This window comes from Colletotrichum fioriniae (assembly GCF_027942845.1).
Source record: "Colletotrichum fioriniae strain IMI 355084 chromosome Unknown scaffold_6, whole genome shotgun sequence".
Classification (NCBI taxonomy): Eukaryota; Fungi; Ascomycota; class Sordariomycetes; order Glomerellales; family Glomerellaceae; genus Colletotrichum; species Colletotrichum fioriniae.
This window is the reverse complement of record NW_027076842.1, coordinates 2584978-2608443: the sequence shown is the minus strand read 5'-3', so window position 1 is coordinate 2608443 and position 23466 is coordinate 2584978. Positions and strand designations below refer to the sequence as shown.

Genomic DNA, 23466 nt, shown 5'->3' with positions numbered 1-23466 from the left:
AGCATTCTTCTTGACTAACCTGCTTGTTCAGATCACCCGCGGAGACTACCGTTGCCGAGATCTCGTCCGACGACAGTGACGAAGGCGGGACTATCCACGCCGACTCGGCCACGCCCATCATTGTCAGCACCCAGTCGTCCCCGATTTGCAAGAAGGAGAAAAAGTGAATTTGAGTTTTGAGGGAATAGGAGCGTCAGCGTATTTTCCGGGTGCATCATTCCTCGTCTTGTCCGGCAGATTTCGGCGTTTCTGCGTTTCAGCACACATGGCAGTATGGTTTTGATCAGGGAACATATTATGCTCTGAGGTAGCTCATACTCTTGATGCGTTCTGTATGAAAGGCGCCAGCTATTAGTTCTTGTACCTTAGTTTTTGGGAGGCAGATCAAAATCGGGACGGCGTAACGCTTTTTTTTTTTTGCCACAAAATCATGAAGTCGGGAATTGTAACATGAAATTTCCAATCACAGAGAATCCATGTCCGCAGTAAATGATTGTGTATCGACATGCGACAGAAGCATTTCTGGAAGTAGTAAAGTGTCTATTGTTCGATTCCTCAGTGGCTCAGGCCTCTTCTGCCACGGTCAACTTTGAGAATTTTTGGGTATCAACTTCATCCTCTGCTCTTCCACCTGTCTGCGCTTCTTTTCCATCTCCATTTGCGGTTGGTACGCTTGCATTCTCCGCGTCTGGCGCCTCATCGCCCGACTCTTCCTCCTCTTCGTCGTCTTCCTCGGAACCGTACTCTTCGTCGTCGTCTTCGCCCACGAATTCACCCTCATCATTCTTGGAAGAGGCCTGTTCCTGAATGGCCTTCTCCAAATCCTTGGCCATCTTCTTCGTGAAGCCAGATGCCGTCAAGGTTGCATCTATTCTTGTGGCACCGCCCTTGCCAACCAACTTCTTTGCGTCCTTGTAGAACGGTCCTAGTGTCGTGGGGGTGAACTTGAACCTCTTTTCGAAAAAGCGTTTGATGCAGTTGACATCCCTGTCAAAGTACATTTCTGCGTTCTCATGATCCATCGACACCATTTGAGGGAAGTCGATGACGATTGGTATCAATTTGATGGACTCCTCATCCCCTTCTTCCGTTGTGACGGATACTTCTTCCTTGATGAGGATATTGAACTCGTTGTAGTCGCCGTGGATAAGTCCATGCTTAGCCAAGCGGAGAAGCAGATCGATCAGCTCAGAGTAGAGCAGCGCAGGGTCTGGGACGTTGGATATTTGGCGGAGAGGGAACGAATCGATGAAGGACATGACAATGGTGTGTCGGTTCTGAGCGATAGGTTCGGGCACCGGAAATCCTTCATCCTTCAGGGCCTTCATGAAAGCGAACTCCTTCATTGCGGCGAGCCTGGAAAGATACATCCAGGATCCTGACTGCTTGTTCTTGAGGTAGTCTCGGTTCGATTTGACTGTCCGGAAAGAGATACGACCGAGTCTGTGGATCTTGAGAATGCACTGCACGCCTCTGTCGTCGGCAACCATAACAATATCGCTCTCCTTGCCGACTCCGACTCTACTGCCAACGCTGTAGACTTCCTTGCGCGTCGAGTATTGGTGCATCGCGAGGTAATCAAGACCGCCGTAGGTGAGGCGGTATCCATCGTACTTGGCTTCCTTGACCTTGGCGATGAGGCCAACCTTGGCGAGGTTGGAGATGGAACGGTGAACTCCGTTGGCGCCGCCACGGAGGCGTGATAGTTTCTCGATCAGTGACGTCGGGACCAGCTCATGGTTCTTGGTGCCTTGTTCAACCTAGAGATCCTGTAAGTGGACTGCCTGGAGGGGTTATGGAGGGGTAGGATCAGGGAGACGAACTGCTGCGAGGACCTTCCAGTCCTCGGCGGCCAGGTGCCGCAGTGCCTTGGTATCCAAATGCATCTAGGAAGTTGTGCGATCGCAACGAAATGTATTTGGTAAAATTGGTCTAGAGTTGGAATTCTTCCTCCAGATCTCAAGGTACTGAATTGGGAGCCCAAGAACCCCTCCATTGGAAAAAAAGCAGCCGGGGTTTGGATGTGTGCTATCGATAACAGAGATAAGATAAGATATGTCGGGACGGGGTCATCGACTCCGGCAGTCACGTGGCAGGCTGAACACCCCAAGCCCAGGTGTGTCTGTGCGGCAGGCAGGCCAGGCTCGTACGCAACCGGGGAGCTTCGACTTGTTGCTTAGCTTTACAAAGCTACCATCACCTTCCATCTCCCTCACGAATAACTACCATCCACCACCCTATCCTTTTCTCAACCGCACACCATCGATCCGACGTCCACTCCTCGGCGAATTGCACAGATATACGCGCCGATTCTTGACCAAACTCCCGAGGACGTACCCCACCCATACAGAGTCCACAAACACACGTCAAGATGGCGCAGGACAGCGAGAAGCCTACCGCTGCCGACAAGGGCAAGGGGAAGGCCGTGGAGGATAGCAAGAAGGAGAAGTCCCAGGTGAATGGCAAGAAGGACGATGATAAGATTGTCGATTGTGAGCGATATGGATTGTCTTGCGGTATTGATGAGGGGCTAACTGTTTATAGCTGCGGAGGAGCTCAGCGAAGAGGACCAACAGCTGAAGAACGAGCTGGATATGCTCGTCGAGCGCCTTACGGTGCGTTGCGTGATTGAAACTCCGGCACCGTGTGCATAATGCTGACGTTGTCTCTAGGAGTCCGATGCCTCTCTCTACAAGCCGGCCCTTGAGGCCATGAAGAACTTCATCAAAACGTCAACCTCGTCAATGACGGCTGTGCCTAAACCACTGAAGTTCCTGAGACCACACTACGAGACGATGACAAAATTGTTCGAGGATTGGGCGACGGGAGAGAACAAGACGTCACTCGCAGATGTTTTGTCAGTGATTGGTATGACGTATTCCGACGAGGACCGACAAGACACTCTCAAGTACCGCCTACTTGCACCGTCATCCGACATTGGATCATGGGGCCACGAGTACACCCGGCATCTGGCTTTGGAGATTGGCGAGGTGTACGGAAAGAGGATAAACGCCGACGAGCCGACAAAGGATCTGGTCGATCTTGCCTTGATTCTCATCCCGCTCTTCTTGCAGAGCAACGCCGAGGCAGATGCTGTGGACTTGATGAGTGAGCTCGAGATCATCGATCAGATCCCTAACCACCTCGACAAGGACACATACGGCCGCGTCTGCCTTTACATGGTCAGCATGGTCAACTTGCTGACTTACCCCGACAACGAGCTCTTCCTCAAGACCGCCCACGACATTTATCTGACATACAAGGAGTACGCCCTGGCAATGACCCTTGCCATTCGCCTTAACGACGTCGAACTCATCAAGGCCGACTTCGAGAAGGCCGAAGACCCCGCATTGAAGAAGCAGCTCGCTTTCCTCATCGCACGGCAACGCATTGTCTTGGATCTTCCCGCAGAGGACGCGGACTCCCAGGCCGTCGTGGAGTGCCTGTCGAATCTTAAGCTGTCCGACCACTTCAAGTCCCTGGGCAAGGAGCTCAACATTCTGGACCCCAAGACTACAGAAGATATCTACAAGAGCCACCTTGAGAGCAGCCGCGTTGCTGGCATGACCAACCTTGATTCAGCTCGCCACAACCTGGCAGCCGCTTTCGTCAACGCCTTTGTAAACGCCGGCTTCGGTAACGACAAGATGATGCTGGTTGAGCAGGACAAGGAAAGCTGGGTATGGAAGACCAAAGGCGACGGCATGATGTCGACTGTGGCTTCTCTGGGTACTCTGTTGCTGTGGGATGTTGAGGCTGGCTTGGACAAGATCGACAAGTACACCTACGCCGCGGAACCCGAGATCTTGGCTGGCTCGATGCTTGCCATTGGTATCATGAACTCGGGAGCGCGTGTTGACTCTGAGCCCGCTTTGGCTCTGTTGGGTGACGAGGACAAGCTGCACCACAAGAACCCTCTTGTCCGAACCGCCAGCATCATGGGCTTGGGTCTCTCCTACGCCGGCTCAAACAACGACTTGACCTTGGAGCTCCTCCTGCCCATTATCACTGACTCTTCCCAAGACATGCAAATTTCCGCCATGGCTGCCCTGGCCTGTGGTCTGATCTTTGTTGGCTCCTCCAACCCCGAAATCAGTGAGGCTATCGTCACAACACTGCTGGACGACGACCGCAAGAGCCAGCTTACAGACAAGTGGACTCGTTTCCTGGCACTTGGTCTCGGCCTGCTCTTCTTTGGCCGTCAGGAAGAGGTCGACGTCATCCTTGAGACCCTCAAGGCTGTTGACCATCCGATGGCGAAGCCGACGGCTGTGCTGGCCGAGATCTGCGCTTGGGCAGGTACCGGTGCTGTCCTCAAGATTCAGGAGTTGCTCCACATTTGCAACGAGCATATTGAGGATTCAGACGAGAAGAAGGGTGACGAGCTCCTCCAGTCATATGCAGTGATTGGTATCGCACTCGTTGCCATGGGCGAAGATGTGGGCCAGGAGATGGTTCTTCGGCAATTCGGCCATCTTATGCACTATGGCGAGCCCAACATCAGGAGAGCAGTTCCTCTGGCCATGGGTCTGATCAGTCCCAGCAACCCCCAGATGAAGGTCTACGACACGCTCTCTAGATACTCTCACGACAACGACAACGACGTGGCTATCAATGCCATCTTCGCCATGGGTCTCTTGGGTGCGGGTACGAACAACGCCAGACTTGCTCAGCTTCTGAGACAGTTGGCCAGCTTCTACCACCGCGACCAGGAGTCTCTTTTCATGGTACGCATTGCTCAAGGTCTTTTGCACATGGGCAAGGGCACCATGTCGGTCAACCCCTTCCACACTGACCGCAACGTTCTCTCGCGCGTGTCTACGGGTGGCCTGCTCGCAGTCTTGGTCGCCATGATCGATGCCAAGTCATTCATCACATCTAACTCACACTACCTGCTCTACTTCCTAGTGACGGCAATGCACCCCCGTTTCTTGGTGACATTGGACGAGGACCTCAAGCCATTGAAGGTCAACGTCCGCGTTGGTCAGGCGGTGGATGTTGTCGGCCAGGCGGGTCGGCCCAAGACTATCACCGGCTGGCAAACACAGAGCACGCCGGTTGTCTTGGCGTACGGTGAGCGTGCGGAGCTTGAGGATGAGCAGTACATCAGCTTGAACAGCACACTAGAGGGATTGGTGATTCTCAAGAAGGTACGTTTGAAGACACGAGACTAATGTGAAGGTGTGCAGTGCTAACTCGTTACAGAACCCCGACTGGGTAGAGGAGAAATAGATGACTTCAGGGTGTTTGGGGGGACCTGGGATCGTAGGTTCAGGCATGGAACTGGGACACGATACACTGTATAGTAATCTTACGTCTGTGAGTGGCATTCGGAATGTCATCAGACAGATGAGATCCCACATGAATAGACGGATCAGCTGCAATGAAGAGGCGTTTTAACGGTTACATGATTTCGAAAGTGACGACAATCTTGAATGCATGTAAATTTTGTGAGACTCCTAGCCAACATTTGATGATATCTGCTAGTGGGGCTGCGGCGGCGAGTTGAACTTTGATCTCGGTCAAACGAAGGCGGCTGAGTGGTGAGGTGGGTAGGCTTGTGTATTCGTAGATGCTGACCAAACGACTCCGCTTGCCTCATGCAGCAACTTTTGCCGGTGCGAACCAATAGCCTTCGTTTCCTGGGTGAGATCTGGGATTGGGTTTCCAACTCGATCCGAGATGCGATGAGATTATAGTATCAAGTAATCAGTACTGAATGTAGCCGAAGCCACCCTCTTAGATGTTGGGAATTAAAGACAACGTGTATCCAGATGCGCATGGGGGATATATCTTTGTTTTGCCCATGGACGAAAGAAAGGTCTTGCTTGTACGTAATACACGTCACGCTGGTTGCACGGTGGGATATTGTCTGTAAAGCGATACGGGCACAGCGGGGAAGTGGACGGGACGGGATAGATAGGGGACAGGCGCATGCCTAGGGGTAAGGTAGCTAGCTGGTAAATGGGTCTAAAGGCTAAACCAGGCTGAGTAGAGCTGACCGCGGTGCCGCGCTGTAACCCTGTTCGATAGCTTTCTGCGTAACGCAAAAGGACTGGCAAGACTGGGAGATTCCGAGAGTACATAAAGGAGTGGAGGGGCAAAAGTGCTAGCGCTGGTGGAGGTTGGGGGATGGATTGTGGAAGTGGAGGGGATTGCAATGGGCCGGGCAGAAAAAAACGGATGTTCTGGGCTGGGGATATCGTGAGCCAGAGCCGTTAATATTACTCCGTACGCATTCAGGTGGATAGATATAGTGTTGGCACATGAGGCTTGGAGTTCAAGGTTGGCAGTAACTACTAAAAGCATGCAAAGACAGAATATTGAAATCCAAGATTATGCGTCTGTGAGTGTGCGTAGGAGTAAGGGTGCGGCAGAATGTTACACGATGGGATTGCGTGTGTTGATTGTTTGGGGTCCGTTGGTCGGATGTTATTGTTGATGGATAGATTCCGGGGTCCCGGTCACGACGGCGGAGCCCGGGGAGGCGGCCGACGGGCCCCCTTCCTACGTTCGGCGGGATGCGTCGCATCTGGGCTCGTCTGTGTCTCGTCTTTGCTTATCAGGTCCGGGATGGGATGTAAGTAAGGTACCTTGGGTAAGGTATACTGAGTGTCGATGACAAACTGTACCTTAGTACGAGGTAGGTACCTTATAGATGGGCGAACGAAATTGGAAGTAGCTCCCACCCGCCAGAAAGGTTCCAAACGGCGGGAAACCTGCCAAAACATAAAAGTTGGTTGGATCTGCAAAGAGATGGCAGGAAGGATGCGGGATGCCAAGCCTTGAAAAGGCAAGATGCTACGGGATGTAGATTCCCTGGTGTGTCATTGGCCGGATGAGTCAGGCGATTGGCGGGCGGCGGTTCGCTTACAACGTGCCGTGGTGGGATGAAAGAAAGCACTGAGGTGGGAAGGCACGACTTGGAAGTTTTATGCCATACTGGTGCGGCTGCTAGGTACTTGCCTAGTGAGATGGATGGCAAATGACAACGGGAAACAAGAATGTCAGACCTGCAAGGCAAGTGAAGCTAAGTCCCCAGGGTACCTGCTTTCGGATATCAGTCAGTTACCTTTGGAAAAGTACGGATACAAGTGCAAAAGGGCGCCACTGCCATGCGAGACGGTGGATCGCGCAATTACTAGGTGGATATCCAGGCGAATCTAGCCGCTTCGCGCTTCGCGGGCAACAACGGGGAGACCCTGGAAAGCAAGAGCGAGACTGGCTGACTGTGGACTGGGAATTCCTCTATCTCTCTCCCGTACGGATACGTCTTTCCCACCCATGCTTGTTTTCCATGGATGCGCTATCCGTACTTCGTTACTTCGCACGCGTTCCCTGGCAGTGGCACCGTACTCCGTAGCCCGAGATGGTCTTATTCCCCAGCTTTTGCCTCGGGAAGTGCGTGCAGCCACACCCAGCTCCAGTCCAGGTTCTCAGCAAAGGGCGCGGGTGACGCTTCCGACTTCCTATCTATACCTTGGACTAATACCTTCCTCGTCACCCCTCCACCGCCCATGTTCATGCCCTCCTCCTCCTCTTCTTCTCCTTCTGCTTCTTCCTCCTTTCTTCTCCCCGAGCTTTCTCCTATCTGAAAGCTCTTTCTTTTTCTTTTAAAAAATCTGCGATCAGGGGAAGGAATCCGAATCGTACGAGAAGACCATTCGAACATTGGCAACCGTTCCCGCGCAACAAACTACATTGGCCCTCGCTTCTCCAACATCTCTCTTGGAGAAGCGCAAATCGGACGTTGGAGTTTCGGAGGCACGCAAAAGTACCTAGCCCATCGCACACCGACACCGGCCTGAGCAATCCTTCGTCGCATTCGACTGCGCGACGTCGTCTTACCTGAGATCCCCCGTTCGAAGCACCAAAACACGTGCAGATTATTAGTTGGAGTCACCCAGCGGATTGCGCGACTCGCATTGAGATCAAGGCGAGAAGACGACGTTATAGTACGGCGGAAAACAAGGTGTAACTGACCTCTACATCTTTACACCTACACACCAAAGTCGGTCAGCAACAACTACGCCATGGGGGACGACCGCAGTATTCCCATCAAGGCGGCTTCTTCGAGCCGCGACTTTGTCGCCCAGCTCAGCTCGTCTTTCATGACGGGAACGCCGCCCGCACAAGAGCTCCTGGCAAGAGATTTGGCAGAATGCTCAGAGGATGAATACGTCGACGAAAATGAGGATGCTATTGGCTCCGACGACGAGGACGTGTCCGCCGAGGGCCCTCTCTTTTACCGCCGCCCGAGCGGTGTCGCATTCGGCACCTCCCGCCCCGTCATGAACCCGCAACCGATATACGCAGCCGAAGAGCCACCAGTCCTCACTAGAGTCGAAAAGAAGCAGTCGCGCGATGCCGAGCTGAGTCTGTTGCGTGATAATCATCTTTTGCCTCCCAAGCATGCCCGAGAGGAAAACGAGCCATTCTATCGCCGTGCCTACAGACGCCTCTTCAGCACAAAGGTTCCACTCGAGCCTCACGATGAAGAAGCACCCCAGGCTATCGTTCGTCGACCGTCTGAATCGACCCCTCTATTATCCGGAGCTCCAGCGCCAGATGCTGATGGTCATGGGACCCTCAATGAGCAGTGGGAAGCGGCAGTCTCGACGGGCCAACTTCGCACTACTTGGCAGCGCGAGGCCAAGACCATCATCCAGTATGCCAGTCCGCTTATTGTTACCTTCATGCTGCAGTACTCGGTCAATGTCGTTTCCATCTTTGCCGTAGGACACATTGGAAAGATAGAACTCGGCGCCGTGAGCTTGGCAACCATGACAGCGACCATCACCGTCTACGCGCCCTTCCAGGGTCTCGCGACGAGTCTCGATACCCTCTGTGCGCAGGCGTACGGCTCCGGACACCGCCATCTCGTCGGACTGCAATTCCAGCGCATGACATATTTCTTGCTCATGTGTTTCGTCCCGCTGGCGGTGTTGTGGTTCTTCAGTGAATCGGTACTGCGGCTCGTCATCCCGGAACCGGAGTCTGCGCGGCTGGCCGGCCAGTATCTGCGCATGTTGATCCTGAGCGGACCGGCCTTCGTCTTCTTCGAGGGCGGGAAGCGGTTTGTGCAGGCGCAGGGTCTGTTTCAGGCCACTACTTGGGTCCTCTTAGTCGCGGCGCCCATCAACATCCTGTTGAACTGGCTGTTTGTCTGGAGGTTGGGATGGGGTTTCATCGGAGCTCCTGCTGCGGTTGTCTGCACTCAGAACTTGCTTCCGCTGCTGCTGTTCCTTTACGTGCGCTTCATCGACGGATACCAGTGCTGGGGCGGTTTCAGCAAACGAGCTCTGTCAAATTGGGGCCCGATGCTTCGCTTGGCTTTGCCCGGCATGATCATGATTGAGGCCGAGTACATGGCTTTTGAGATCCTGACTCTGTTCTCGAGCCAGTTTGGTCCGGAGTACCTGGCGGCCCAGAGCGTAGTGGTCACTCTGTGTGCTATTACCTACCAGATCCCATTCCCCGTCAGTATCGCGGCGTCCACCCGAATCGCTAACCTCATCGGTGCCGGGTTGGTGGATGCGGCAAAGATTACCGGCGGAGTGGTAAGTTCATTAGCTCCCCCTCCATTACATGCTCTAGGAAAACCTGGTTTCAAAAAACATGTTCTGACTGGGTTCGACAGGCATTCGCAGCAGCTCTGATTGTGGGCGTGTTCAACGTCATTCTCTTTGGCAGCTTGAGGTTCCACCTGCCACGACTCTTTACCAACGATGAAGAGGTCATTGCCATTGTGGCCAACGTGCTTCCGCTGTGTGCGCTGATGCAGGTCTTTGACGGCTTATCCGCGGGAGCCCACGGTTTGCTGCGTGGCATTGGCCGTCCTTCCATTGGCGGCTATGCGAACTTGACGGTGTACTACCTCATTGCGATGCCAATCTCCTTTGGGACCGCGTTTGGTCTTGATTGGAAGCTCAAGGGGTTGTGGCTGGGCGTCACGATTGGACTTGCCTTGTAAGTGTCCCCGCCTCCTGTCTGGCTTTCTACTCCATCTCTTCCCTCCGACTTGTTGTTTCTCCGAACATGGGATGAGAAACGAACAAAGTGTGCATGAGAAGAACTTGGCTGACTCACGTGTCCTATTATAGGGTCGCTATTATCGAGTATTCGTTCGTATACTTCACGGACTGGCACAAGGCGGCCAAAGAGGCGGAGTCGAGAAACCAGGCCGAGTGAAACGGCCTTGGCCCAGGGTTCGTTCACTACTTTTTACTTATCCCCCAGAATTGGTCAGCGGGGTCATGATAATTGTTTGGCTACAAATTGGTCATTTAATGACAGAAGGAAACTATTTGTCCGGATATATCCTGATTCGCATCTGGTGGGCCTCGAATTTCTGGCTTGGTCATGATTAGCTAGCAAGCGAGCGAGCATCGCAAAGCACAGCATAACTTTGGAAGTAATTGACGGGAGCGGGAGAAGAAGAGAAGAATGATGCAAAGATGATACGAATGCGGGCTCGACCGTTGCGATGCCATGTCAAAGTGTCTGCGTTGCTCTCGCTCGATGAGACCAACTCAGGTAAGCTGGCGCATCCGTTCCATACCTTCCGGAAGCATGGCGTGTAATCCTGTGACGTCTGTGGGAAATGTCCGCTCAGATGCTGACGGACGTCCGTGATGGTTCGCGACCCGTCAGAACCATTTAGGGCAAGGCAGAGAAGAAGCTTGGAAAAAGTGTCGGTTGAGAACTTCCTCACGAGTCCTGCCCAACAGTCACGATTTCGCATCAGATCCAATTAGAGCGGAGATGTACCTGAGTGATCCTCCTCTAGGCGATGAGGCTGAGAAATCCTTCCACTTCAAGGAGCCCTCAAAGATGGAATGAGAAGCCCGTCTCTCTCCTTGAAAGTTTCCCAGACTCCAAGTGAAACTTTTGAGTTGTGGTGCCAGTGCGGAAGCTCTCTCCGACTCAAGGACCGTCTTGTGGCCTGGGCAGCGCTGAGAACCACACCTCCAAAAGATGAGCTAAGCCAACGAGACAGGGATACGGGAGATTGGCAAATTGGGACCACAGCAAAACCAGTGACAAACATCAATAGTCGGCTCTGTAAGTGTGAATTGGAACTGATTTTAGGTGGCCCGCCGCTCGCTCTGCCATCGGGGGAACGAATGGCGGGTGCAGGGGTGTGAGGGGCACTGGACAATTTCGAACAGTTTCCCGCTTAGGAGGCACGGAGGATTGGAGGAAGGGGAAGGGGAGGGAGACTCCTCCTTTTCTGCAAATCGCTACATTGGTACCAATTTCTCGTCCTTGCGCAACCTCTCACTTTCTCTCCCACTCTCTCGCACATTCGCAACTTCGGACGGGGGAAGTTCCGAACAAACATACTCTTTTGCTCTCGCATACTTGGCCATCGGTTTTTGCGCAACTTTATAAGAAGAGTAATAAACCCCCCTTCCTCGCCCCTTTGTGCGCACGCGCGAAAGCTATCTCTGTAGCTATAGCTAGCTCTACAGAAAAAAAGTTTCGAAATTGGAAAGCTGACACAACACGCGACATCAGACGGAGCATACAACAAAACTTTGCTTACCGCAGCAAACACGAATAGCAAATATGTCTACCATCACTACGACGACGACGACGACGACGGCCAACGAGGGCATCACGGCCGAGTCAATCCTGCGCCTCTTCCCCGACATCGACACGAGCACCGAGGCCCTCTCCGGTCACGATGCCGAGCAGATTCGGCTCATGGATGAGGTGTGCATTGTGTTGGACGAGAATGACAAGCCTATTGGAAACGCTAGCAAGAAGGCCTGTGAGTAATTTTCCCTCCCCTTCTGGGCCGTCTTTGTGACAAGTCCTCTTGCACGAGTTGCTTGTTGCGGTGACTAGCAAAGCGCTGCCACCTTATGACAAGGACAGAAGGAGAGCGCGCAAGAACGGGTCCAAGAAAGCCAGCGCCGAATTTGACTGACACAGAAGTCTTCAAACAACAGGCCATCTCATGACCAACATCGACAAGGGCCTCCTCCACCGCGCCTTCTCCGTCTTCCTCTTCGACCCGGAAACCAACCGCCTGCTCCTCCAGCAGCGCGCCACGGAGAAGATTACCTTCCCCGACATGTGGACCAACACGTGCTGCTCCCACCCGCTGGGCATCCCCGGCGAGACGGGCGCGAACCTCGAGGACTCTGTCGCGGGCGTCAAGCGCGCCGCGCAGAGGAAGCTGGAGCACGAGCTCGGCATCGACCCGAAGCAGGTGCCCTTTGACGATTTCCACTTTTTGACGAGAATTCATTACAAGGCGCCCAGCGATGGCAAGTGGGGAGAGCACGAGAGTATGTTTTTGCCCCCTTCTTCTCCTTGTACTATTCCTTCTTCCTCGGGAGTTTGGATACGGAAGAGATGTATTGTCTTTACTAATTTGACAAACAGTCGACTACATCCTCTTCATCAAGGCCAAGGTCGACCTCAAGCCCAACGAGAACGAGGTCCGCGCGACGCAATACGTCAGCGCCGACGAGCTTAAGAAGCTGTTTGAGGACCCCCAGCTCAAGTTCACTCCCTGGTTCAAGCTCATTTGTAACTCGATGCTGTTCCAGTGGTGGGAGAGCCTCGACTCTGGGCTGGAGAAGTACACCAACGAGCAGGAGATTCGTCGCATGTGAGAGAGAAAACGGATGAATGATTTTCTGATGACAAGGAGATCCGGCAGCGTGGGAGGGCCCAATCAATGGTCGGTCGTGAGAAAGCATTAGACGCGGAGTTTTGTCTCTTGTTGCAGTCTTTCTTCTCTCTCTTCCTCTCTTTCTTTCTCTCTCTCTCTCTCTTGCATGTGGCGCCAAAAAACAGATACTGTTGAAGTGTTTCCTCCCTTTTTTTTATTTCCAAATTTTCGTAATCCTAGATATCCCCCCTTTTTTATCACATGAATACGACTTGGGGCGTTGGCTGCTGGCCACGTTGAATTGAAAAACTTGTTCCAATAGAAAATGTGTCCGAGTGAAAGATGATGTTGGCAGGAGGACTTGTGAGGAGCAACACGGAGTCTCTGTGGTTAAGAGGGCCTGGCATACAAGTGCCTGGATCCTAGAGGTGGCCTTCTTTTCAATATGAGACCACCTGATATACCATAAGGATGTCTTGGATAGCGGAGAAAGCTATCTCTTGACTATTGAGCCAGAGGCTGGTAGTCTGAAGGATACTTACCATATAGCCATACCGTCCGGCGGTGGTCTCAAATGCACATGTTGGGCGTGTAGCTTGCTGTAGGGGCTCCGTCTTCAGACACGGTGATTACGGTCGTCACGGCCGCTCGACTGGGGAATAAAATATTGAGTCGAGGGCGTTGGGAGAAGAAGTACACATTGAATGTCGACATGTGTTCATGATTACTTTAACATGAGACTAAGAGAGATTGAGATGAGATGGTTTCAAGAGGTTATTCAAATAAATGAAGAAGATTAATAGTAGTGTTGGCAATCTCAATGTACTTGCCAACAATGAGATGAATATTTAGCATAAGACGACAAACGTTTCCAAGCTTCAAATTCTACAATACTTCATAAACAGTGGCTTCTTAGACCAACACTGCTCATCTCTGGGGGGAATGAGGCTTAATTTTCCGTACAACTGCCCGTAACAGACGTAGATAGAAACTTTCTCGCTGCTTCGTTGCCTTTTTCTCGAAGCAAATTTGACGGAAAAGGATGCACATATCACTGGACGAGTATTATATAGCTGTTTTCTGAATTCATTACGCTGTTTTTTGGGAGTTGTTTCTCAACACAAGAAACCTGTGTACTCAACCTGGAAGCAAGGTAAGGTAAGGTAGGTACCGGTACGTCCCGAGCGAGACATATGGCCTGTGTGTGTCTTCGGACTTGCCCAAATTATTACTCGCACCTTCTTTCTCTTGCATCCTGCCTCGATGCCTGGCTGGGCAAGCACGATGATGTAATATGGGTACATCGACCCGTCGTTTCGGACTGGAGGTTCCATTCCATCCCATATCACCAAACACATATCAATAACGACCTGAAGATCAAAGAACTCGGTTCCGTCAGGCTTCTCCTCTAATAATGTTGAATACTCTCAAGAGCAGCCTAGAAGGGCGCTAGAAGGGGCTGGCTTCATTCCCAGAAGCTCTTCTCGAATTTGGCACGTAAACATGCCATTCCGCTCTCAACTCCGTTCCTCACAGCTAACTTGGAGCAGAGCTCGAAGAATACCAGTTACCTACCATTCGAAGGCCACAGACGGCACAAACGGAGGCCAGTCTGGCAGCACGAGATTCCCGAGAGCAAGAGACACAAGCGATCTACCAACGATGGGCGCCAAGTAATACGAAGCAGCAATGCCCAACCAACGAAGCAACGGTTCAACGATGCTCACATCACTCCTCATACTTGGCAGAGCACTGCATATGCACCCCACGTGCGAAGGAGGGCGCGGTAGTCCAGCTGGCTTATCGCATTATTCGTCACTGCACCTGCATCTCTTATCTCGGCAACATTCCTCGCCTTTACCTACTCACACAACGCGAACCAGCAGAGCCTCCGAGACGCCAAGACTCTCCGCCTGACACCCACTGCAACTCATCCCACGCAGGTGTTTGTTGGGCCAAGCCTGGGAATGTGAGCTGATTCCCACCCCCTCAATGATTCCCATTTCCGGGGCTGAAGCCCAAGCTGTGCGGCCGCGGTACACGGAACCCGCCACTGTGTGCGGTGCATTCGGACACCGAACCCGGGGGCGCCGTGGACCCTGACGGAGCTGATAGGGATCAGTAGGACGCATTGGCCGCATGAAGTGCCACAACGTACTATGCCGTTATTGGCATGTACAGCCGCTGCGATTGGTCAAGTTCGAGAGTTATGTGACGGTTGATCCAAAGATACAGGCCACAGCACACTCAACTGACGATCTCTAGGATACCTGACCCAACGACAGGGTTTCGCCAGCCTGCCTTTCCCCGCACACCGGCTGTCTTCCTCCATCTCCTTCTCCCGTCACCAAGGCATGCTTCAGTGAGGATGCTTCGCTCTGCGGCATCCGCCGATACTCCTCAACCATTCAACCACGCTGTTATGAATCAGGCCGCTTCTACAAGATCATCCTCTCTAGGTGGAGGCGAGCGGCGTTGGCTAGACCTGCATACCCGTACACACCAGGTCGGGATGGCCACCACCAGTCCTGATGCGGTACACGAACACATGCCCAAATCTCCACGGTCAACGGCCTGGTCTGTTGCTTGAAAGCTGCAGCCCGGGTCACCCCAGCCCGCCTCCCCCCCTCATCAACGTTTACGCCGCCGTCCTCGTGCCACCCACTATTACGGCATATCTCGATAGTTTGAATCCCATCAGCATGGTTCTGGCTAGTGTTGAGGCAAACCAAGCCGGGTATCAAAGGTAACTTGCCCGCATACTGTCGGTGCAAGCAGCATGGCACGCCTAGCTTTCCCCTCTGCTCCTTGCTGTGCGGGCATCGTTGATGGTCGATCCGCCGTTCTCGTCGTGTTCAGTGCCTCGCCCTTGTCAGAATCAACAAACATTGTAGAGACTCACTCAACTACCGCCACCGCAGTCTCACAGGCGCGCGTTGATCCAATGCCCTGTGCCTATCTTTCCGTGCCTATCCTCAACGTCCTTTATCTCACAATTGCTACAGTCTCAAGGTTTCTCAGCTATCTGCAGACCATCCCGCGCAGGAGTTCCTTGACTCTCTCCACAGCCTCCACTCCCCCATCATCCCAGTTCATGGTCTCACTCTCACTCTCCCTCGCACTCACTATCTCTCAGACTGCTACCTACCTACCTCCTCTATTGTGTCTAGTGACACTCCCCTATCTACATAACCCCCAGCTCCTCTCCGCTCCTCGCCTGGTCCCCCTTCCGCTCCTCTCCTCTCTTCATCTTATCGTAACACGCTTTGGATAGGCTCTCACCACCAAACACTGTTTGACTTCCTACCAAGACAAGGATAAGGATCAAAGTCCTTTCTGCATCGAGAGATCCTCATCTCGAAGGCCCCAAGAATAGGGGGGGCAGATCTCTGGACAAGATCACAGCCGCGAGCTGTGCTTTGTTACTAGACTGCTACTCACTGGTCTCGACCAACATTCAATACCAACATCCATTCACATGCTCTCAAACTCGCAACACGATACTCCTTCAATCAACGTCATTTGACAATCTGCCTGACAACATCCGCCCACCAAATATTTTTGCCCGTTCATCGCATATCGCATATCGTGAAGACACTGCTGTCTCCCGCGTCTTGCTGACGACCCCATCCCTCAAATATCGAACTTCAACAACCAGTCTACCTAGCCAAAGGACGTAACCCGTCAAAATCATTATTGATGTCGGTTGACCTTCGTACAAGCCTCAATTGCCTTCGCCATCCATCCAGGTTTATGCCCGTCTCGAGAACACAACTCTCGAGAGACCATACGGGTGATAGTATACAGAATTTAAGTACGTCGGGCTCAAGCTCACTACTGACGATCCACCGCCAGAGAGAGATAGAGAGGGCTGTAATAGCGCTGACAAGAAAACCAAACAGATTCGTGAATAAGACAGGTTCTCCTCCTGTCGAAAATTGAAGCCCGTCATGGAGCACGTAAGCAAAAGCGTCACCCTTGTCGAGCTCAAACGTTCTCTCGTGCCCCCGAAATGGGAGGATACCGTGCGTGTCATTGGCATGTCGGAGTGCAAGGAGGCCGGCCTCTCGCTGGCCCACGCCTTTGCTGCTGATGATCTTAGCCAGTATCTCCTTGACGCCGACGACATGGCGAACCTATCGGTTGAGTCAAAGTGGAAGCTGCACGTGGACATCATGACCTACATTGCAGCCGCTCACTCTCTCAATGGCATTGTCACCACCATTGGCGCGGATTACGATGCCGTTGCGCTGTGGTGAGTCTTGTGCCTCAAACCCTTCTTGCTTGGCCCGTTGATGCATGGCATCTCATGACAATCTCCCGCTCGCGAGACATTCCCTGTTGAAAGGCAATATTGGACTAACATCAGACGGATCATGGTAGGATGCCTCCTGGAAAGGACACTGACGGATGGTTGACCATCCTCCGCAGTGGGTTGTGGCGGCTATATTTCCAGCTATCGGTGGAAGCTAGACGTCGATACTACGACGAGCTGCTGCCTCTGCTGCATGACACCAAGCTGGAGGTTATGGGCGAGCGGGACAATGATTGCTACTACCTGGTCTACCTAGGGACCAAGCCCAACGCCCGGGGCAAGGGGTATGCGAGAAAGCTGCTCAGCGACATGATTGAGAGGGTACGTTGATGATCGCCACATGTGTTCTCTTCAGACCTATCGCGTCTGGAAAACAAGATTCAGCAGAGGAGCAGCATTATATCATGGATGAGCCCTAACTGACTCTCGAAACAGGCCGATGCGGAGAACCGTGCCGTCTACCTCGAGTCCAGCTCTCTGTCCAACAACGAGTACTATCTCAAATTTGGCTTCGAGTTCAAGCGCGAGATCCGGATGACACGTGGAGACACACCAGTCAGCCTCTTCATCATGGTTCGCGAACCATGCGCGCACAAGACTGGGGGAGGTCAGACGTACTCGACTGTGGTCTCGAGCAACGTCAAGTTGCAAATCAATGCCGTGATGAAGGAGACAGTTCGGGTCTGATTCGGCGGGTGGTGTCGAAGTTGTGAGCATCCTCCATCCTTCCTTTCGACTTGGAAATTGGTGATTTGATGTATGTGTTGTGCTTTTTTATTTCGTATCCGGAGGCGGTGTAGTGGTGCTTGCCTCTTTTTGTGTTGACGATCCCTTTATTCATGGCGACGGTCCTTGTGGGCAATGCTTGCCACCTGTGTCTCATGCTGACCACAGCTCGATTTTTCAACATTGACCTGAATGGGCGCGTCTGGTTCAACACCGGCGCTTATGCGTGCGAAGCTCACTGTCGCCACTGCAGCAGTGATGGAATAGCGTCTTTGTCGATTTTTACCAATGTTTTTGGATTTCGTCCTTTTAGTTTGCTTGTATCTACCGACTAGCTCTAGCCATTCATTAGAATACTGACCGATTCACTCATTTCAATCATATCAATGGTTTGCGGTTCTTCCGCTGGTCCCACTCCCCTGTTTAAGGCCTCAATCGTGACAGCGTACCAACGAGGTTGCTGAGAACATGTGTGACTCAACACTCCCGGTAAAACCACTCTTGTGAGCTTTTCCCTCTGTCCACGGGACTTATCCTCCCTGCTCGGCAATTCTCACATTTCCCTGATGCCTTTTTCAATCCACATCCATTCTTGCCTCAGCACACTTCTTGGCTTCCACATCTAGTAGTCGAGGATAGCCCAAGTCTCGTCGTCAATGGTGGTGTAAATCAGACCCTGGGAGAGCAGCTCGTCCGCCGCATCTATCGTGGCCCGCATGGCCAAGCCCGCACCGCTCGAAATCTGGTTCAGGTGCACGCCCTCGTTGCCGCCGGGGGCATTGTTGATAAAGTTGAACATCTTTTGTGCGTTCGCCGAGACGCCCCTGAGCTTGGAAGCCTGCGCGGGGTTGCCGCCGCCCGCCGCTGCACCACCACCGGCGCCGTACCCATCCCCACCGTCGACGAACATGCCGTCCTCGCCTCCTCCGCCTGCACCGCCGTTCGCCGCGGGACCGCTGCCGTCGGCGTTGAGGGGCCCCTTTGTGAAGTAGAGGTGGACGTAGGTGGCCTCGAGGAGGTGGTAGTTGACCTCGTTGAAGTCGGTGACGGGGCGGATAAAGTGCGCGCCGACGTGGCGTTTGCCGTTGAACGACTTCAGGCGGCCCCAGACGCGGACGTGGCCCTCGAGCTCGAGCTTCTCGTCGGCGTCGTCCTTTTTATCCGTGTCGACCCATTTTTTCACTTCAATGAGCCCCGTGCCGTCGTCGAGCTTGAGGGTGATGTTTGTGGGCTGAGGCGAGATTTGGCGGATCTGGGCGACGAAGGTGACCTGGGTGACGGTGGCGCCGTCGATTTTGAAGTCGGCGCCCGGGTAGGCCTCTTCGGCGTCAATGACCTGCTTGATTGTGACGGGGCGGAGGGATTCTTCGCTGTAGGCTTTTCCGCCGCCGGCGCCTTGGGAGCCACCTGCGCCACCTTGGGAGCCGCCGTAGACAAAGCCGCCTGCGTCGTCACCGCCGCCTGCGCCGTACGAGGTTTTTGTGAAGCCGCCGTATGAAGCTGTGTGGTTTTGGGTAAGTGATTAGTTTGAGGAGCTTTAGAGGTAAAGGTGAAGGGGGAAATGGGGTTGACGTACTCATTGTGTCTGTGGTATCTCTGAGGGGGGATCTGTGGGTTGTCGTGAATATGCGTGAGGTCGACGGCGGGTGGTGTTCTTGGGGGTTAGAGAACGACGGGATGGTGGTTGTGGTGGGATGTGATGATGGTGGTGGTGGTGAGGTAGTTTGGGTGGTTTTGAACGGGAACGCGTCTTTTTGCCTGGCGACGCGACTGGGGGTTTAATTGATGTGCACGACGTGCAAAGTGCCACCCGCTGCCCGCTGTGGAATGTTGGTGCCCCGCGTCGGGACCATGACTGGATGAAGCTGAGGGTGGGGGGCTCTGAAGTCGAAGATGACATAAGCAATAGATTTGACGTACCTTAGTGATCTGTGCTCAATGGCCCCGGTTATCGGGAGCCGACTGACATGAGCTGTGGTCGTCAGTCGAGATAGATAGGTTTATACGGTGACGGTGAGTGCCTCTTTTTACCGATACATTAGTGAGTGATCAAGGAATATTGAGTACTAGGAGCTAAAGTAGTGATGAGGTTCTGTGAGATTGGATGCATTGACATGAGTGAGTCGCAAGTATACTGATTGTAGATCCTTGATTCGTAGATATCAACATGTCATGATGTCTGCTAAATAATCTTCCCGGCCCAACACATGTCTCTACCAGCAACTTTTCAAATGTATCAGTAGACACTGCGACCACTGCAGTGACTCTCCGAACCCGAAAATCTGTGTCTCCTATCCATTGCACAGTAATAATATGAATCACATGAATTCCGAGTGTCAGAGCACCTCAGTCCAAGTGAGATTCCATGAGATTCTCTCCGCGTTGGGTGACCGGTGTGGCGGTTGTCACTGCTCCGATTAGCCTCGGCTGACGGCGATTGCGGAGGGTCCCGCACTAACAGGGCCCCCACAACGGCTTCAACAACGACTGGATCACTGGAGCTGGGCCGCCTGGAGGATGTGGCCCGACGCCTGGAGTACCGCGACCAGGGGAGCTCCTCCTCCTCTTTCTCAGGACTTTGGGGGTGGGCGAACGTCCAACGTTGGCGCCGGCGTTGCTTCTGACATCAACCATCCCAGCACCTCTAAACCCAAATTCCCCTTTGCCTTCCAGTCTTTCATCTTCATTGTGACAACATCCCACCCATCGGAGCCACGCCATTGAAGTAGCATTTTCTTTCAACTTCCACCGTATTCCCATACCTCGAAACTTGTCATTTAGAGCACCCATCTCGCTGTCCGATAGACCCTCCCCATTGCTATCGTCACCGTCGCTAGGCAAGGTGCACGTAAATCAACAGTCAACTCGCACATCACACGACATCACCAGAAACCGACTCCCACATGGCGCGATCTCAAACGAAAACCCTTCCCGTCATCCCCCTCGCCCGCGGCACTATCCTCCTGCCGGGCGTCGCACAGCGCATCCCCGTCACCGCCGCCCGTCCCGATATCCCCGCCCTCCTCGCCAACGTATACACCCGCGCCGCCTCTGCGGCCCCGAACGAGCGCATCGACTCCGTCCCCATCGCCTGCGTCCCCGTCTCTTCCCCCTTCGTCGGCCCCAATGGCCAGCTCCTCATCCAGGATGCCGACCAGATGGATGAGTCCCTCATCAAAGAGGTTGACCCCGGCACCGCTCGCAAGTCCGATCTCTACAACTATGGCGTAGCCGCCCGTATCACAGGCATCGAGGGAAGGGGGACCGCCGAGTTCGCCCTGCGTGTGGAGGGCGTCGCAAGAGTTCGGGTCGAGAAGGTCACGCAAGAGAGGCCGCACTTTGAGGCCAAGGTTAAGTACTTCCACGATGAAGGTTCGTCTGCCTCCTCTGTCTGCCCGACTCGTAACAAACCGCAGGCGATCGCTAACGAATCGCGCAGTCACGACGGATGCCCAGATGCAAGAACTCTTTTCCCTCCTTAAACTTCGATCTCGAGAACTCGTAACGATCCTTCGCATATCCGCACTCCTTCCCAGAAGCCCAGACAGTCCCGGCGGTCTGTCTCCCCTGCTGACGAGGAGACTCGAAATGTTCATCAACAAGAAGGAACTCAAAGACGCTGGCCAACTGGCAGACTTCATGGCCAACATTGTTGAGGCTTCATACGAGGAGAAACTCGAGGTCCTCGCGGCCCTCGACGTCAAGGTTCGCCTTGCCAAGGTCATTGAGCTTCTAGACCGACAGGTCAGCGGGATCAAGAACAACTTCAAAATCACCACCTTCACCAGTGTGCCCGTGCAGTTCCTCGACAAGATCAACGATAAGACATCACGCCGTGTCGGCCCCAACGGCGCTCCGCTGCCACCCAACACCATGTTTCCTCCCGGCCCCAACGGCGTCATGGGCCCCAACCAAGACGACGACCAGGAGCCCAACGAGCTGGAAGAGCTCAAGAAGAAGCTGGACAAGGCACAGCTCCCGCCTGAACCCGCGAAGATGGCGCAAAGGGAGTTGAGGAGACTAAAGAAGATGATGCCCGGTAACCAAGAATACCAGGTCACTCGCACTTGGCTGGATGTGCTCTCCGAGATTCCCTGGACCGCTACCACGGACGATAGACTGGGACCCGACACACTCGCGAGAGCTCGCAAGCAGTTGGATGAGGACCACTACGGCCTTGATAAGGTCAAGAAGCGTTTGGTCGAGTACCTGGCCGTGCTGAGGCTCAAGCAGTCCATCAACGACGACGTTGAGGAGCAGATCAAGCAGGCAGAGGCGGAAGCGGCTCCTCCGGCCGAACCTGAAAAGGAGAAGGAAGAGGACGCTGAGAAAGCGAAGAAGGAGGAAGCCAACGCCGAGTTGGAGGAGCGCGCGAAGCTGGCCAACACCAAGATCGAGGTTCTGCGATCAAAGCGGATGGTTGATCGGTCGCCTATCATGCTCTTGGCCGGCCCGCCTGGTGTTGGCAAAACCAGTTTGGCAAGATCTGTCGCCATGGCACTGGGCAGAAAGTTCCACCGAATCTCGCTTGGCGGTGTCAGAGACGAAGCTGAGATTCGTGGTCACCGCCGGACGTACGTGGCGGCCATGCCTGGCCTGATTGTTCAGGGGCTACGAAAGGTCGGCGTGGCAAACCCTGTCTTCCTTCTCGATGAGATTGATAAGTTGGGCATGTCCAATGTTCACGGCGACCCGTCTGCAGCTATGCTCGAGGTCTTGGATCCCGAGCAGAACAACTCATTCACGGATCACTACGTCGGTCTGCCCATCGACTTGAGCAAGGTGTTGTTCATCGCCACGGCCAACAGCCTAGACACCATCCCAGCCCCTCTCCTTGATAGAATGGAAACAATCTATCTGCCGGGATACACGACGCTCGAGAAACGCCACATTGCCATGCAGCACCTCGTGCCCAAGCAAATCCGAGTCAACGGACTTTCGGACGACCAGGTCAACTTTGACAAGGAGGTTGTGTCTAAGATCATCGAGTCTTACACCCGTGAATCAGGAGTTCGTAACCTGGAGCGCGAGATTGGCTCTGTCTGTCGCGCCAAGGCTGTCGAGTTCGCCGAGGCCAAGGACGGAGGACAACTCGGGACTTACAAATCACAACTCACAGTCGACGATATCGAAGAAATCTTGGGCATTGAAAAGTTTGAGGAGGAAATTGCCGAGAAAACAAGCAAGCCGGGCATCGTCACCGGGCTGGTGGCGTACAGTTCGGGCGGCAACGGTAGCATTCTCTTTATTGAGGTTGCCGACATGCCTGGAAACGGCAGCTTGCAGCTTACCGGTAAGCTGGGAGACGTGTTGAAGGAGAGTGTTGAGGTCGCTCTATCCTGGGTCAAGGCGCACGCATACGAGCTGGGTCTGACGTCGGAACCGGCCGCGAACATTATGAAGGAGCGGAGCATCCATGTTCATTGCCCCTCGGGCTCGATCCCCAAAGACGGTCCCAGCAGTGGCATGGCGCAGGCCATTGCTCTCATTTCTCTATTCTCCGGCAAGCCTGTACCTCCTACAATGGCCATGACGGTATGTCTTTCCTGAGTGACGAAGTGGGTGACCATCGGAAAACCGGTACACTGACACAGCATTCTGTACTACAGGGCGAGATATCCTTGCGCGGCCGTGTGACTGCCGTCGGAGGCATCAAGGAGAAGCTCATTGGCGCCCTCCGAGCGGGTGTCAAGACGGTGCTACTCCCCGCGCAGAATCGCAAGGATGTGAAAGATCTCCCCCAGGAGGTCAAGGATGGCTTGGAGATCCTCCACGTCAAGTATGTTTTCTCCCACCC

General features: G+C 53.6%; 7 protein-coding genes across 7 annotated transcripts; 5 read left to right on the top strand and 2 right to left on the bottom strand.

The window, feature by feature from the left end:
• Positions 1-563: 563 nt before the first annotated feature.
• On the bottom strand, positions 564-1886 carry rio2 (Serine/threonine-protein kinase rio2; the record flags this gene model as incomplete). The annotated part of the gene is made up of 2 exons (XM_053193979.2): positions 564-1760; positions 1824-1886. 2 exons carry the CDS (start codon positions 1884-1886, stop codon positions 564-566), a joined length of 1260 nt encoding a protein of 419 aa, XP_053048555.2.
• Positions 1887-2371: 485 nt separating this feature from the next.
• On the top strand, positions 2372-5174 carry RPN1 (proteasome regulatory particle base subunit; the record flags this gene model as incomplete). The annotated part of the gene is made up of 3 exons (XM_053193978.2): positions 2372-2492; positions 2545-2615; positions 2673-5174. The coding sequence occupies 3 exons, from the start codon at positions 2372-2374 to the stop codon at positions 5172-5174; spliced, it is 2694 nt and encodes an 897-aa protein (XP_053048554.2).
• A 2859-nt stretch (positions 5175-8033) lies between these two features.
• On the top strand, positions 8034-10191 carry N0V96_006105 (uncharacterized protein; the record flags this gene model as incomplete). The annotated part of the gene is made up of 3 exons (XM_053193977.2): positions 8034-9560; positions 9641-9969; positions 10104-10191. 3 exons carry the CDS (start codon positions 8034-8036, stop codon positions 10189-10191), a joined length of 1944 nt encoding a protein of 647 aa, XP_053048553.2.
• A 1380-nt stretch (positions 10192-11571) lies between these two features.
• On the top strand, positions 11572-12629 carry IDI1 (isopentenyl-diphosphate delta-isomerase idi1; the record flags this gene model as incomplete). The annotated part of the gene is made up of 3 exons (XM_053193976.2): positions 11572-11776; positions 11958-12299; positions 12397-12629. 3 exons carry the CDS (start codon positions 11572-11574, stop codon positions 12627-12629), a joined length of 780 nt encoding a protein of 259 aa, XP_053048552.2.
• Positions 12630-16578: 3949 nt separating this feature from the next.
• Positions 16579-16887, top strand: N0V96_006103 (uncharacterized protein; the record flags this gene model as incomplete). The annotated part of the gene is made up of 2 exons (XM_065757582.1): positions 16579-16587; positions 16615-16887. The coding sequence occupies 2 exons, from the start codon at positions 16579-16581 to the stop codon at positions 16885-16887; spliced, it is 282 nt and encodes a 93-aa protein (XP_065613925.1).
• Positions 16888-18291: 1404 nt separating this feature from the next.
• On the bottom strand, positions 18292-19249 carry ssb2 (Replication factor A protein 2; the record flags this gene model as incomplete). The annotated part of the gene is made up of 2 exons (XM_053193974.2): positions 18292-19169; positions 19246-19249. The coding sequence occupies 2 exons, from the start codon at positions 19247-19249 to the stop codon at positions 18292-18294; spliced, it is 882 nt and encodes a 293-aa protein (XP_053048550.2).
• A 1786-nt stretch (positions 19250-21035) lies between these two features.
• On the top strand, positions 21036-23219 carry N0V96_006101 (uncharacterized protein; the record flags this gene model as incomplete). Its single annotated transcript, XM_065757581.1, has 2 exons — positions 21036-21041; positions 21126-23219. 2 exons carry the CDS (start codon positions 21036-21038, stop codon positions 23217-23219), a joined length of 2100 nt encoding a protein of 699 aa, XP_065613924.1.
• Positions 23220-23466: the final 247 nt, after the last annotated feature.